The 15,366-nt window shown below is 35.7% G+C and overlaps 1 protein-coding gene across 1 annotated transcript in view; it reads left to right on the plus strand.

Annotated features, from left to right (window-relative positions):
* The window catches only part of LOC139728750 (uncharacterized), a 278,601-nt gene that overhangs the window by 235,951 nt on the left and 27,284 nt on the right, over positions 1-15,366 (plus strand). The window contains exon 100 of the mRNA XM_071639694.1: positions 5,181-5,495. Coding sequence (XP_071495795.1) covers positions 5,181-5,495 — 315 coding nt within the window. The remainder of the gene's footprint in view (positions 1-5,180; positions 5,496-15,366) is intronic.

The following is a 15,366-nucleotide window of genomic DNA, read 5'->3' on the forward strand; positions in this document are numbered from 1 at the left end:
TCGGATGTACTAATGTTCTTTTCTTTGTGATAATATCTATTTATGTGCTACACTTTTGTTGTGGTGTTTTTGATAAATCATGTAATCTTTTTTTACTGGAGTTGATATTACTCTCATATCATCGGCACTGATATTCACTCAGCTGTAATTTACAGCTTATTAGGCAATTTATCCACTTTCTATTGACTATTTACACTGCCGTAATCATTGTTATTTTCTTTCATTAATAGACAACATCGTATTTAGTGTATTTTAAAACTCTACTCTCTGAGGATTAACGGTCATAGTTAGCATCAGGGACCACTCACCACCCTCTTTCATTTTATATCATATGCTTCATCATTCAGTTTTCATGCTGTAGAGATTTCAGTCATTGAGAAGTGAAGTGTTTGGTTTCTGAACAAGAAAGCCTGTAGTCGCCAGTGTATTTTGGTACCTGTTAGCGAGAATAAAGGAGTGTTCTAACGAGAAGTAAATGTAGAACGAAAGCGGCCTCCTTTGACGGACTTCATTTATGCTCCGTGATTGTCTTGATAAAAACTCTCCTCCATATTTGCGGGAAGAAAAGAAAGACTGAAAAATATGATTCAGAGTTGTTGAGCTGGTCTGGTCGATTTAGAGAGCCTCAACTTTTCCTTTTTTTAAAGCAAAGCTTATTTTCATTACAGTGAAATTCTAGTGCTGAACAATCACAGCAGTATCGTGCTTGATGATGAGAATGTCAGATCTGATCTACCATTCATCTTATACAGTACCTCATAGCTAAATGATTATTTACCAACCATGGCCTAGAACACATTAAACCAAAGACACTGTGGATTCATTTCGTAAGAAAGATGTTAGGATCGCAATTCTTGCTAGACCAGCAACTTCTTGTAGCAGCAGCTAATCGAGAGGCTGCATTCTTGTCATTACCATCACGACATTTGCCCCTTTGCACTGTAGCAAGAGTTGCTATCCAAGCAACTTTGTATGAAATTGGGAGTCCAGGTCCAACTGAGCAAAAAATCACAATCATTTCTTCTTGTGTTACTCTGTTTCTCTTGCTCATCCAAAATGTCATGGTTGTATAAATGTAACGCTCTACGTCCAAGGAGGATTTCTGTGGATGGGGTGAGGATACATTTGCTCACTGTTCTGACTTGTTGCGGACATGTTGACATCCAGGAACCATTGTACATGTACATCTCAGCATCCACCTGCTCATGTAGAATAGTATTCTCACGCTTGCAACGCACATGTACGAGCTGTAATCGTTGTTTAACGTGAGGATTTTGTCCTCTTTTGCACAGAGTGGATAGACTCACTAATATAATGCACTTAAAGTGCACTGCACTGTCTGGCATAAAGCTAAACATAAAAATAGCAAAATGACTAAAACTAAAAAGAAAAAGGAACATTTTGTTTTCTTTGTTTTGGCGTATATTTGAGCATGTGCTTGCTGAAATGTCCTGTCCAACGGACAGTGAGCAATTGTATTTCTTTTTAACCTTGAAGTTTCTAAGAATTCATTTTTGATACAGTGAAACCATGTAACCTTTTTAAGAAAGCAAGTTGTAACCTTTTCTGAGGAGAACAGCAATATAAACCTTGCTTCAGGTTTTTTTTACCCTCTCTCTACTAGGCTATAGGACTAGTTGCACATAGACACAATCGCACTGCTTATGCCGTTACATCACTTGATGATAATCGTTTTGAGTTCAAACTGAAGTGCACTTTTGCATTTGTTTTTCAGCACTGAGAAAGAGGTTTAAGAATGTGAGGTAGATAGTGGATGGATGAAGAAAAAGAAAAGCAACAAACTTGTAACTGGCAATCTGCCAAGTCCAGAAGGGAACCAACAAATTCATTTACTAAATATGCATGTCTATTGTCATAAAGAAAGCTTCAAAAGAGCTTTTCAGGACACGAGAAACAATGTTAAGGGTTTTTGCATCTAATTCTATAAATGCTATGCTTGTACAGTAGGTGAGCAAGGATAAAAAAGATCTGGACCTATCTACAGTACTGTATGACTTGATGTAAGCTCCATAGGGTTAGGCATAATACATGAACAAAATGTAGGGAGATAATCTCGTTCAGCTTTCTTAGTAGGTGACCACAGTATTTCACGTACATGTACAATGTATGATTTAAATTATCTCACAGTAAATGCAAGGAGCATTTTTCCCCATTGTTTTCCCTTGAAATATCTATGACCAGTCTTTGTTGCTGGAAACAAACGAATTGAAAGTCAGGCCTTCATTTCTTACAGTCCGAGTACTTAAAAATGTGCTTTATAAAACTTAAAGTAAAGATGCTAGGGTTAAATTTATGTCAGTGTGAAAGCTCTGATGCAGATGTTTTGATCATTGTATATTTCCCTGATTGCTTAAATACTGCTTATTGTGTTCATATGATTGTTACAGTGCCAAAATATGTAAGGAAAATACAAAAACAATAAAAAAAAAGCTGTGTGAAATATTATGGTAAAGGGATGTTTTAGAGAATTTTGCAAAACTGATCTTACAATTGACGTTTGCTGTTAGACTAGACTGAAGTAATGTGAAAGTGTACATTTGTTTATTAGTTTCATGCATGTTGACATTTTTGTTTGCGTTCATCAGAATTTTCTCTTTTTTTATATTGGTCCCTTTACACCCATGTTTGGGGAAAAAAGATGCCAAATTGGCAATGCCAGAAGTGCCTTCAAATTCATAGGATATTATGCAAATATTTATGTACTCTGTATTTGATATAATTCTATTCTTTCCTCAAATTGTTGTAAAGACATCTAGAATAGTGTCAGAGAGAATTTCATATTACTGTAACTTCCATCAACGTCTCTGTAAGTTTTAGAATCAGGGACTTACCGCAGTGAATAGACATTTCACATAGCTTGCCACTTTGTAGATATGTGCAATAGCTAAAAAACTAGTGAAAATAAGAATCAGTGATTTTGCAATACAGGTCTGGTAATAGGATCTTTTGTGCAATTTCTGAAAAGTGCAGTCAGAAATTCAAATTTTCTTTCAAAAGAGAGACAAATAATTTGGAAATACTAGATGAACTTGATTCTCAATGCCTGGAAGGTGATGATTTGAACAGAGAACTGGCATGTAGTCTAATTCAGAGCTTCTTTTTTTTTCAGCTAAGAATATTTCAGTTTTAGACTATAATACTGTGTGGCTTGAATTGTGTTCCTCTTTCGTGTATTTGCAATAACAAAGCAATATGGTTCCTGTGTTGGACATTGTCATTTCTTTAAAATGTATTTATGTATTTCAAGTTGGGTTTAAATGTATACTGATTTGTTTTGGAATATTTGCGTAAAACTTTTTGTTAACACAAGCTTCCTTTGATGTCTGATTATTTTTTATATGTGCTTTTTTCCACTGTATGTGTGACTTTTGACATACAATATCAAACTCCTCTATAGGATAGAAATATTCAAATATGTTAGACAAATGTAGCTGGTGTTAACAAAAATGAAAACCTTCACTTAAAGTTGTATTTTTCACTTAATTTATGGCAGATTTACCCTGAAAAGTTTTAGCCTATGTGTTGCAGCTACAATTGTATAAGGTGCTGATATCTTATATTAATGGGTGGAGAATGATGTTTAATTCAGTAATAGCATCATATGAAAAGTTGCTCAGAGTAATTGTTCTGATGACTACAATATTATGCTGCCAAACTATGTAATATTGCCTCACTATTTTTTCTTTTCTTTTTTTTTTTTTTTTACTGTGGAGTTGTCATGCAAGCAGATAGCTGTGTGCATATTACTTCTGTTTTAGTTCACCTTGTTCTATCTATGCTGTTTTTTGCAATTATTTCCTGTCAATTTTGGACATCACTCTATGATTTGTGCATTAAAGGCTACAGTAGCATGAAGTGTGAACAGCTAAGCTTTATTGTTTTCGATATTCCGTATTCTTTTCTCTTTTTTTTTTCCGTGGAAAAGAATGAGTTGATCTTGAACATTGATAATGCGGAATGATTGGTAGAGATGGTGTGTTTGTTTTTTTTATTCACCATCGTGTCAGACATACATCCAGATCAGACTTAGTCTTACGATCCCATCGTAGCAATGATTCTGTAACATGCACTTATTTTCATAGGCTTTCCATTCTGTTTTCTTCCATGTTTATATACCAGTATATTCATATATTTATATATTATACCCTCAAAACTTTAACCCCAGGTTGACTAACTCATGTCATGACTACTTACTAACCCCCAAACAGTGATGACACTGTAGAAGGTCATCTAATCCATCCATTGCAAATCTAATAATCTCCGCTGAGGAGCCATTGCAAGACTTAAATTAATGGTTGCCAATTACTTGCTTTACAGATTCATTACTACAAGGTAAGATCGTGCTGCTGGACAGTGCATGAATGTTCCTCTTCCACAAGTCAAACGCTGGAAGTCAAAACATTCAATTTTTGCTCGTTCAGGTCCTGTGGATGTGTGTCTGATTTCTTGATGGCTATTTTTGTGGCACGGCACAGCTTAGGGGGAACGCAGGCTGAAACTGCCCTCGGTTATTCCTTTTTTCTTTTTTTGCTGCTCTCACTTCATATTCAATTTCTTCACCCATATACCCACCAAATCTCGCCAGAGCAAGGTGTATATATCACCATGCATATATATACTCGCATCCAAAATGATATAATTCACCTGCTCTTCTTCTCCATTGCTTTGATGATAACTGGCCAAAATGCCTTTCAAATTCAGGACTTCGAGTTTGGCATTGATCAAACTCAATTATCCATAGCAGATTTCTGAGGAGTCGCTATGTTTCCAAATACTTGCCTTCCGGTATCAAATACTCCCAGTGAGCTCTTGCCATGACTTTATGGTCTGTATGAAGGACCACTGCTTTTTACATATTGCACCTGCACCCTAAACAGTACTGGCTGATGCTTTGCACACAAAATTAACCATGCACATTGCTTTATATCAATATCTGTTTTATATTCCTCAATGCCAGTTTCTGCAGCAGCATCCAGCACTGCAAATGGAAATTGATTTACTTGTTCTGTTTGAAGCGAAAATAAAGAAAATAATTATCAAATTACTTGATAGACATCTTTTGAGACAACAAAATCAAGAGAAACAATTTTAATTTTTTGCCTAAAATCTTCTCTCTCTGTATTTTTGTTCTTCCTCTCTGCCTCTGGCCTATTTTCCAGTTGAAGAAATTGAGTCTGCAGCCGAGTTTGCGGTTCCCCCTAAGTTTTTAAAGAAGATTGTGAATCTTGAGGTGTCGGAGGGGACCCCAGCGCGCTTTGAGTGCAAAGTGGTGGGCAGTCCGCGCCCAGAGGTCGTGTGGTACCACGAGGGCAAGGAGATTCAGAGCATGCCACACAAACGCATCTCGATGGATCACGACGGCACCTGCACCCTCTACATCCCCCAGGTCTTTGCCGACGACTCCGGCCGCATCTCGGTGACGGCCACCAACGCCGCCGGGCAGGTGACCTGCAGCTCGCAGCTCCTCGTGGAAGGTACACCGGGTGCAGAGTGATGATGGTGGTGGTAGTGGTGGTGTTGATGGTGATGGTGATGATGATGGTGAATGTAGTTAAGGTGGTGGTGTTGTTGGTGGTGATGATGATGGTGAATGTAGTTAAGGTAGTGGTGTTGGTGATGATGATGATGATGGTGCTGGTGGTGATAGTGGTGCTGGTGATGATGGTGGGTGACAAGTATAGTAGAAATGGCGATGGTGGTTGAAGATTCCAAGTTTTGGTGTAGCTGATTGTGATGATATTTGTGATGTTGATTATGGTAATTATCGAGGTGGAAAGAGTGATATTATATTTTTCATTAATGATTAGTGTAGTAGTGATAAAGATGCCAACTTTGGTGGTGTTGCATGACTGTATGATGACTGGATGAAAGTGGTATTACATGTAGTCACTCAGATGTATTATCTATTCTCTGTGCATTTAGCATGTCAAAGTGATTGACTTGGTGCTGAGTTGTGCTGGTGGCGCAGGAAACTGAATGTTTCAAATCGAGACAGAGAGAGATTGTAACTCATTGTAGGAGAGCAGTGGCTGTGGAGGATGTTGAACAGATGTGAGAATTCCACACAGGAGATGGTGTGGCAAAAAAAAAAGAAAAAAAGAAAAAGAAAGAGAGTTCCAGGGACGGATGGATCCACAGAAGGACAAGCAAGAAGATGGTGAAATCATTCCATCAGGGATGATTTCGAGTCACAGTGACTGTCTTATCATCCACATCTCACCATTGATATTGAAAACTGTCAGTACCTGACCAACACTTTTTTGGGGGTATTGATGCTGCCTAAGATCAGATGGACGTCAAAATGATTCATTTAAAAACAAACAAACAAAAATACAGTATGGTTCAACATACCTATAGACTTTCCCAAAGTAGCCAAAAAAAAAAAAGAACAAACATCTCAAGTGAAAATAGACTTCAGTCACTGAACTGTAATTGAATGTAAACTTCACATTGATTTGCCTCAGTCATTGAATATATTGTTCAATGACACTCCTTTGAATTTGTAACATCTGAAAACATTTACACAGTTCTGTTCTTCAAACACTTTCAGGTGTCATTTGTGCAATACTCATTCAAGCTACAAGTGTATGACAATATCATCACATTCTTTAAACCACTGCTTGTCCATTGGGCATTGTTGATCCTGAAGTCAAATTCTCAATATGGCACTGAAAGGACAAACAACTTACAGAATTCTTCCAAAATAATTTTTGAAGTGCATCAATTTCCCACAATGCTTTTTAGTTGACTATGATTTTAAAAAAAAATGATGAACAGACTGGTGGAAGTTCTGTCTGATTTGGGCAAAATAAGAATATTTCATTATTATGGATAATAATGAGGAAGTTATGGAATTCAGTATTGCTCATTCTCTTGCTGAAAAGTGATATTGGCAAATTGATGGAGGTTATTCTTTGTCACCATCCCACATCTGTCTCATTAGTTTGTACACAGAAGTAGTGTTGAAGTTATGTTTTTAGGTCAATATTGAAGCAACTGCAAGTCCCTTTTCAAGACTGCAATCAAAATGCTTCATATTTCTATTGATGTCATGTCAACAAGAGAAACTTTTCAAATAGTGGAGATTTATTTCAGGTTGCATTTTGTTGTTCTTAATATCATTATTATGTGCAACTTGAGATTCCATGCCTCTCCTATTTTGTGACCAATTTTGGTGAAACTTCTATCATTGTCTCAATTAAAGTTGACTCTGTTTTTGGAAAGCCCAATTTTTATAGTGAGGAATTTCGCTTTAAAACAAAGAACAGAAGATTAGAACAGTTTCTGGTACATACAATGTAGGAAACATGTTAAATAGAAACAACCAAAGATGACAACCAAAACAAAACGCAGTGGCAGATCCAGAGGAGGGTACACCTGGCGCGCGCTCCCTCTTTGTTTTTTGACAAAACAAAAGAAATAAAAAGAGCAAAAATGGGGGGGGGGGGGGTATGTGCGTCCCCCTTTAATTTTGCAAAAGGGCCTCCCCTGTATGGAATTTCTGGATCCGCCCCTGAAACATGTAAAGTAAGGTATGTGCAAATAACCTGTTACTATGGAGAAGGATCTCTGAACACATTTAGATCTTTTTGTAAGACATTATGTCATTAACACTATTGTTTTATCGCACCATCTCTTGATTTCTGCCTCAATAACTACACTTCTATTTATAGATCTATTTATTCCTCTATCTATCTACTGTTTCTATCAAGCTATCTATCTATCTACAGCTCTATCTATCTATCTATCTCTATCTATCTACCTATCTATCTATCTATCTCTTTCTATCTACCTATCTATCTATCTATATATATATATATATATATATATCTGTCTATCTCTATCTATCTATCTATCTATATATATATATATATATATATATATATATATATATATTATATCTGTCTATCTATATCTATCTATCTATCTATCTATCTATCTATCTATCTATCAATCTATCTATCTATGATATATTTATCAATCTAAAACTTTCTGTATGTTTCATTTTCTATCTTTCTTTGAATCTCGGCAGACCCGATAGAGAAGGAGAAGGCGAAAGCCTCCCAAATCAGACCAGCACATCTTGTGCCCGCCTGGGGACTGATGTGCTCTTTAGTTTTATTTTGTGCTTGGTTTGTCTCTTTCTTTGCCCTGACTGTGTTCAAACGATTAGACTAGCAGCGCAGACATGAGCAAGCTAAGAGAAAGATATCTCTCTTTGCCATGTTGAGTTTAACGTACATGTCGTAGTTAATCTTGTCTTCTGCATAGATGCTGAACACCTACTCATAATTTTGTAAAAGGTGCTTTTTGATTTGCTTACAATTGAAGTTTGAATTAAATCAGGCAAAATTTAACTTTTTTTATGGTAGACTTAAAATAGCAAGTGAATTTTATGTCTACTGTTTTCAAGTTCTGTAGGCATCTAATTCATATGATTATGATGTAGTCTCTTGGTGTGAAATTAAAGAGTTCTTAAACCAAATTTGATGTGAATATTGATGGAGTGCACTGCTAGATAGAATAACAGCAAAATATGTTTTGCTGTGACTAAGATCAAACATTTAACTCTATTGATTAAAAGATATTATTCTTTTTTTGTTAGGATATTTTCAATCCATGATGAATTTGAACACAGTCGTTAAGAAAGGACAAACAAGTAATATGTTTAGTCTTTGTTTAGTTTTTTTTTTCTCTCACATGAACTCAGAAACAAAATGTGACCGCCCAGCTCAAAACCCACTAAAAGTAAGCCGAAATGAATGTCCACTTTTCTACATAGTTTAAAAGAGCAAGTGCTATGCTTGCAAATGTTATATAACTTGTTGGCATTGGACCATCCTAACCTATTCAAGAATTGATCGAAATGAGAGAGAGAGTAATGAGGGGCGGTTTCGTAGAAAAGGGAAAAAAAGAGGATTCAAAGATTAATGGTCATTCAAGCACACTGTGCACACGTACCAATACATCTGTGAAGCAGCACCTGTCCAAAAAAACCAACCAAACAAACAAACAAACAAACATGGTGTATGGTCCAGAAAACAAACTGCTAACATCTCGATTTCAGTTTTGTTTTAAGCCACCAAAGTTTGACTGAAGGTAGAGAAAAGATACTCTTCCATTTTAATAAGACGATCTTTAAAAAAAAATTGAGTGGGTCAACCCCTATGATTATATTGGTCGACTAGAGAGAATCCTTACATTGTACAGTGTATCTGCGACTGCTTTGTGGTTCATGAGCTGGGCAGTCACATAATTATGCTACTTGAGCTTAGAAACAAAATTTTGCTTCTGTCCTCTTTCAGTGCTCATTTGTTTTTTCCTGTTTAAAATACACAAGTTTGTATTGTTTAAATGGTGCTTTAGAACTGTAGATCATGAAAATTAATTGACATCACTCGAGCTGTCGGTATTTGTATTCTGTCAGGATCATTGCCAATAAGAGTGGCTGAGCAAACCAAAATAATATCAGCAAATAATGAACATGCTTTGAAATAGATATGACATTATGATTGAGTTTCAGGAGTTTTAAAATGAAAAATAAGTTGTTGCACTTCCAGATTATGAATATTTGTAAAAACAGATATCAATAGATTGATGCAGCAACATGCTTTCTCATTCAGTATAAAGAAAGGTTTGTGACTTTCCACTTCCTACAAAAACCTGTTAACCCGTTGAGGACGGGCTGATTTTGTTGCAACATGCATTTCCCATAGACACCTGCCCGAGTATACTCGGGACTAGTCTTCAACGGGTTAAGTTTGTTGAATATTGATTCCTGACTTTTATATTTCTATTTCAACTTTCCAGCGAGGCATGATGTGTGCTAATGAAAAAAAAAAATGTACAGGTTTATTTATGTATAACTGTACATATACAAACAATATATCACAGAAACATTTGGAAAACCAGCCATCACATAAACAGTTTGTAGAAAATGTGGCTTCAGATGGAATTTAGATTTGATATTGAAGGCATTAAAACCCAACAGATCAACTCAAAACACCACACTAGCATGCTTCATAAAAGATTCTTAAAAAGAAGAAGAAGAAGAAAGAAATCAATACCTTTTCATTCTTGCAGGAACTTCTCAGTATCAAACTTGTAATATTTCAACAAATAAAAGTTTTCACTCTGCAACCAGTTTGCCTAAATTTGCATTTTCACTTGGCTTCACTGTGCAACATTGTTTTGACGGATGGTTCATGTCATGGAAAGGTATACTTGTACATGCATATGTGAGATTGTGTATCCACAAAGAGATACGTAAATAGACACTAATTCATTAACCCATCGAAGTCTCATTCCAAGTATAATTACGAAATCAGCTGGTCTTCTTTGGGTTAAATTTACCAACAAATGGAGGTAAATCATTGAAAGATATGTCTTTGCGTGAGAGACGATGCATAGTCCTTGGAACTGGTCCAGAAACGCTTCCTGAATACAATATACTGTACATGTACATCGTGGATGAAGGACGCCTGACGAGTAATCGGTCTGCACCTTCTGCATGTCCCTAGTAGGACCTAAATGAGATACACGTACATGTATGTTATGACAATGAAAAAGAAGTGAAAAGTAAAGGTTGAAAGAATTCCCCCAATATCGAGTTGCTGTTACACGAAGAATGATTTAAAGTGCTTTGTGCAAGTGTCAACAATTGCACCCGATTGACAAATTACCGTTCATTGACATTCATCTAAATACATGCACTCATCGATTATTCAGTGTTTTCAGTGAAAACAATGATAAAAATGATGGCATACTTACTGAAATTGTCCATGATTTTTATCATGGGTATTACTCAAACAATGAATAATGGGTGTACATGTACAGATATATTAATGTTGATGAAGGGCAATTTGCTAATCAGTTGCAGCAGAAATACCTCACCGCAAGAATCAGTAATCTCAGTAAGTTTAAACAATCCACTACATGAGGAAAGGAATATTGTATATTTGCATAGGGGAGATTACCATTTTTATTTACACATCCTCAACTTGTCCTCTGTTACTTAAATAGACTCTTAGATAAGGAAGGAATTTTATCCAATCGGCAAGAAGCAAAATGTGCAAAGCAAAAGAGGGAACTTTCATTAAAAACTTTTCATTAACTCACTTTGAATTTCACAATAGATTAGAATCCAGATAAAGTGATACTGATTCAAATGAGATTAATTCTCTTACCTTGTAGATTGGAATGTTAGGCATTTGAGGAATTTAAGGCATTGGCCTATCATTGTGGCAAGTCAAGTGTCGTGAGGACAATGACTTCACAATGATAACACAACCCCAGGATCAGATAACCATGGATAGCTTTACTAGCCATTGCTAATTCTACAATCTGTAGTCCCAACTTTGAACAGGTCATATTGAAGTTGCCCTACAAACCAGTTTGTATTTCTGACAAAATTGGCCAATTTGCTTCTCGCACCATCTGTAATGATGAGAATATTGTTATACCCTTTTAGAAAGTCAGCATTTGTTTTGGGGAGTTTTTTTTTTCCAGTGAGTCATTGAAATTGTTTATCTCTATAGACTGTATGCCTATACCTTCTCTGACCTGTAGACACAGATGTTTAGTTTTACATTTTGCATTTAAATAACCATGATGATGATTGAAGGATGGCAAGATACAGTGAAGTCATCATTTTTGTACAAACTTTTGTGGCAATTCTATGATATCATCTTCCATATTCTTTCAACATTACAGACTTAAAGAGTGATACCACACATAAAGCAGGCCAGACCATACTTTAACACATACATGTACGAAACAGAAGACAAATGTTTTCAGAATACAGCAAGCATTCCAAAAACTACAAGATTAGACATTAAAGGACAAGTTCACCTTCATGAACATAAGGATTGAGAGAATGCAACAATATTAGTAGAACACATCAGTGAAAGTTTGAGGAAAATTGGACAATCGATGCAAAAGTTATGAATTTTTAAAATTTTTGTGTTGGAACCGCTGGATGAGGAGACTACTACAGCTTGTGAGTCCTATGCGTACAACAGTATAAAGAAAATGTAAAGAAAATTCAACATATTTTCACTTTGTTTCGCATAATAAAAGAGCACTTGACTTGCCTCTTTCTAAAGGCAAGGGGAATAATATTACCCATAACATCTGTCGGTAACGAGTCGGGGGAATGTGTACTTTTTTCAAAAGATGAAATTTTGTTAAATTCTCTTTATATTTTCCTTATACTGTTGTACGCATGTGACATCTAAGTTATTCACACACTGCAGTAGTCTTCTCATCCAGCGGTTACTGCACAAAAACTTCAAAAATTCATAACTTTTGAACGGATTGTCCGATTTTCCTCAAACTTTCAATGATATGTTCTACTAATATTGCTACATTCTCTCAATCCTTATGTTTATGAAGGTGAACTTGTCCTTTAGTAATCAGCCTTAAAAAAAAAGGGGGGGGGGAGAGAAAAGAGATCACACAAATAGCATGTGTTACCAGCCCCAGCTTACTGTGCCCTCTTACACAGTCATAACTCCAGTGACCCAAGGATTTTAAACATGGCTGTCAAAATGAGTTAAGACTGGAAGAACCATACTGCAGTTGCAGCTGGGACTGCAGAATTGTGTTTAAGTTTTGTAATTGTATCAAAGTTTGCACAGCATGTGTACATGTACAGTATATACAGCAAGTGGACATTACAAGTGTAGCATTTGAAAAAAAAAAAAACAGATGATTTGAATGCTTTGAGTAAGCATGAACATCAATGTGTGTATCTGCATGTACTTGCAGGTCATCACCCATCACAGCAAATCACATTAAAAGTGTGTCTCGTTTCTTGTCCACATCAGTGTAAACATTTTCACTCAGCATTTCTTCAGTTTCAATTGGAAGTACTTAATAAAGTTTGAGCAGTAGTGCAGACTACCCAGGAGATAATGTATTACAATTGTATGTAATACATCTTATTTTAATGTTATGCTCATTAAAAAAAAAAAAAAATAGAATGTTCATCTGCAAAGACTGCATCTATATGAAATTTGGAATTTTGTTACTGACAGCAAATTCATACTAGACGGTATCTAATTTTTGCATCAGAAATATCTGCATTAGCAATGATATTTGCAATGAATTTAACAGAATTACAGTATGTTTCATGCAAGGGATGAAAACACTCTTCAATTCAAAAGTACTCTCATCACTGATAGAAGCTTTTTCAGCAGATTTTTCAAAGAATTTGTATCAAACAATCACATTGAAATATCAACAATATTTTGTTATGTGAAAAGAATGGACTGAAAACAATTATTTTACACCCCTGCCCATCAAATGTGATTTTTATGTTTGTTTTTGTTTGTTTGTTGTTGTTTTTTGCACACCTATGCCCTGAGTTTTGTATCACCATTATGTGATTTCTTTAGTGGCCTTGTATTAATGCAAATGGCATGTATGTTTATATCATGCAGCCTGCTATTGTTGCATATATCTTTTCATGTATGTTTTGTTTTGTTTTGTCTTTGTCTTATTTACATTTTTTATATTCAGCCCCAAAATAACCAAAAGAAATGTTAGTTCTGAACATTTTAGATCAGATACCTGAATTGCCAAGAATGCATAAAAAATGAAAAAGTGAACTTTTAATAGATAATGAGTACCCAAAATTCCTACTATGGGAAAGTTATTTTGAAGAAAGTTTGTAATAGTAAATCTCAAATAAGTGTAAAAAAAAAGAGAAAAAAGGTCAATCCTTTGAGATGGAGAACTCGATGACATGTTGGTTTTAGGATTACAGTAGACATTGTTTTGTGAACAACCTGGTGTGGAGTAGTTGAGCATAGTGTCTCGTAAGCATTGAAAGAGCGAGTCTGGCAAAATCCTTCTCAGAATCTCTGTGTTATAATATAACTGATACAGTCTTACTATATACACGCCCGTGCCGTTACCATATCTTTCAAGCAAAGTATACATGTACACTGTAGGCATCTGAAATAGAATAGTCAACCTCAGTATTAGCAGTTTTCATTTTGGAGAGATTATAGAAGATGTTTGTCAACAAAATTTATGTTTTGTGACCATTCACACACATACATTGTACAAGCACAATCTAAAGGTCCACTTATAATGCTGCAATGTCTCACTGTTATACAGAAGGCCTAACCATATTATTGCCAGAATTTATGGAACCCATGCAAAGTTAATAGGAATTGGAGAATGTAGAAGAGAAGGGTTATTTCGGAGTTACATGCCTCTTAATTGTATACCAATATTCTTTAGTGTACATAAATGATAACAATTTAAAAAATATAGTTCCTCATCTGTCCATTTCTCCTGTAAAATAAAACAAAAAGTAATTTTCAAGATAGGTACAAGTTGTATTCTGCTAGAGGTAAAAACTTTCAAGTTGTTTATTGAATATTATCAAAGCAAAGTGTTTGCACTTATACAGTGCATCAATTTTAGATATCTACATATACAACATATACTGTAGTGTAAAACTGGGTGTAGAATAAATATGTGTATGTACTCTTTTACCATATAAAGAATCTGTGATCATGCGTGCCATTTAGACTAGATGCAGCGCTAGAATCTGTTGTCACAATCTCGTTGCATGATAAAAAGCATGACATGCATGGCCGGATGTCATATCCCACAATGCACTGCCCGTGTGTGTGTGCATGCGCCCGCCCACTTTGCCCGACTGTCTCATCTCCTGCCTGCCTCCAACTGTTGTGGTCTAACCATCGTCACCCTGACCCATGGCCAGTGAAGCGTGTGAATGTGTAAGTATTCGTCTTTGCAGTGTCGTTTTACTAGTGCATCCTCCTAGTAGCCCAACCTGAATGTTGGTTATGCCTAGAAATAGATTTGCACTTCTTTAGATACTGGTACAATGTACATGTACATGGTAAGCCATATGTTTTTCGATTAACAATGGATTAGATACTGATCTATTACAAATCATGACTGTTTTTAGAAATTCATACAACTTTTCGCATCTTGTACATCCTTTTATAATTACATTTTTAGCACATATTTTAGTTGCCATGTCAGGCAAATCTCTAGTATTTATTAGGCAATGTCCTTGACTGCCATTAAAAATTTGTTTGTGTCTTGTAATTAATAAGTCCACATGAACCTGGAATTTCTGACAGTACTTTAAGAAAAGAATCTTTTCTGTTGTGATATATGCATGGTATTTGCCTGGGATTAATGAGCAGCATTGCAAGTTTTTGAATGATTAAATTACCTTCCAGGGCCTGTTTCACTAAGATCCTAAAATCAATCCTTAGTTCAGTTCAGCTAATCCTAGGGACAATTTTGGGATCAATCAGACCTCACAATTTAGGAACTGTTCAACTAAGCCATTTG

Source organism: Diadema antillarum, unplaced genomic scaffold (assembly GCF_040938485.1).
Source record: "Diadema antillarum isolate AM-2024a unplaced genomic scaffold, OU_Dant_1.0 scf00000019, whole genome shotgun sequence".
Lineage (NCBI taxonomy): Eukaryota > Metazoa > Echinodermata > Echinoidea > Diadematoida > Diadematidae > Diadema > Diadema antillarum.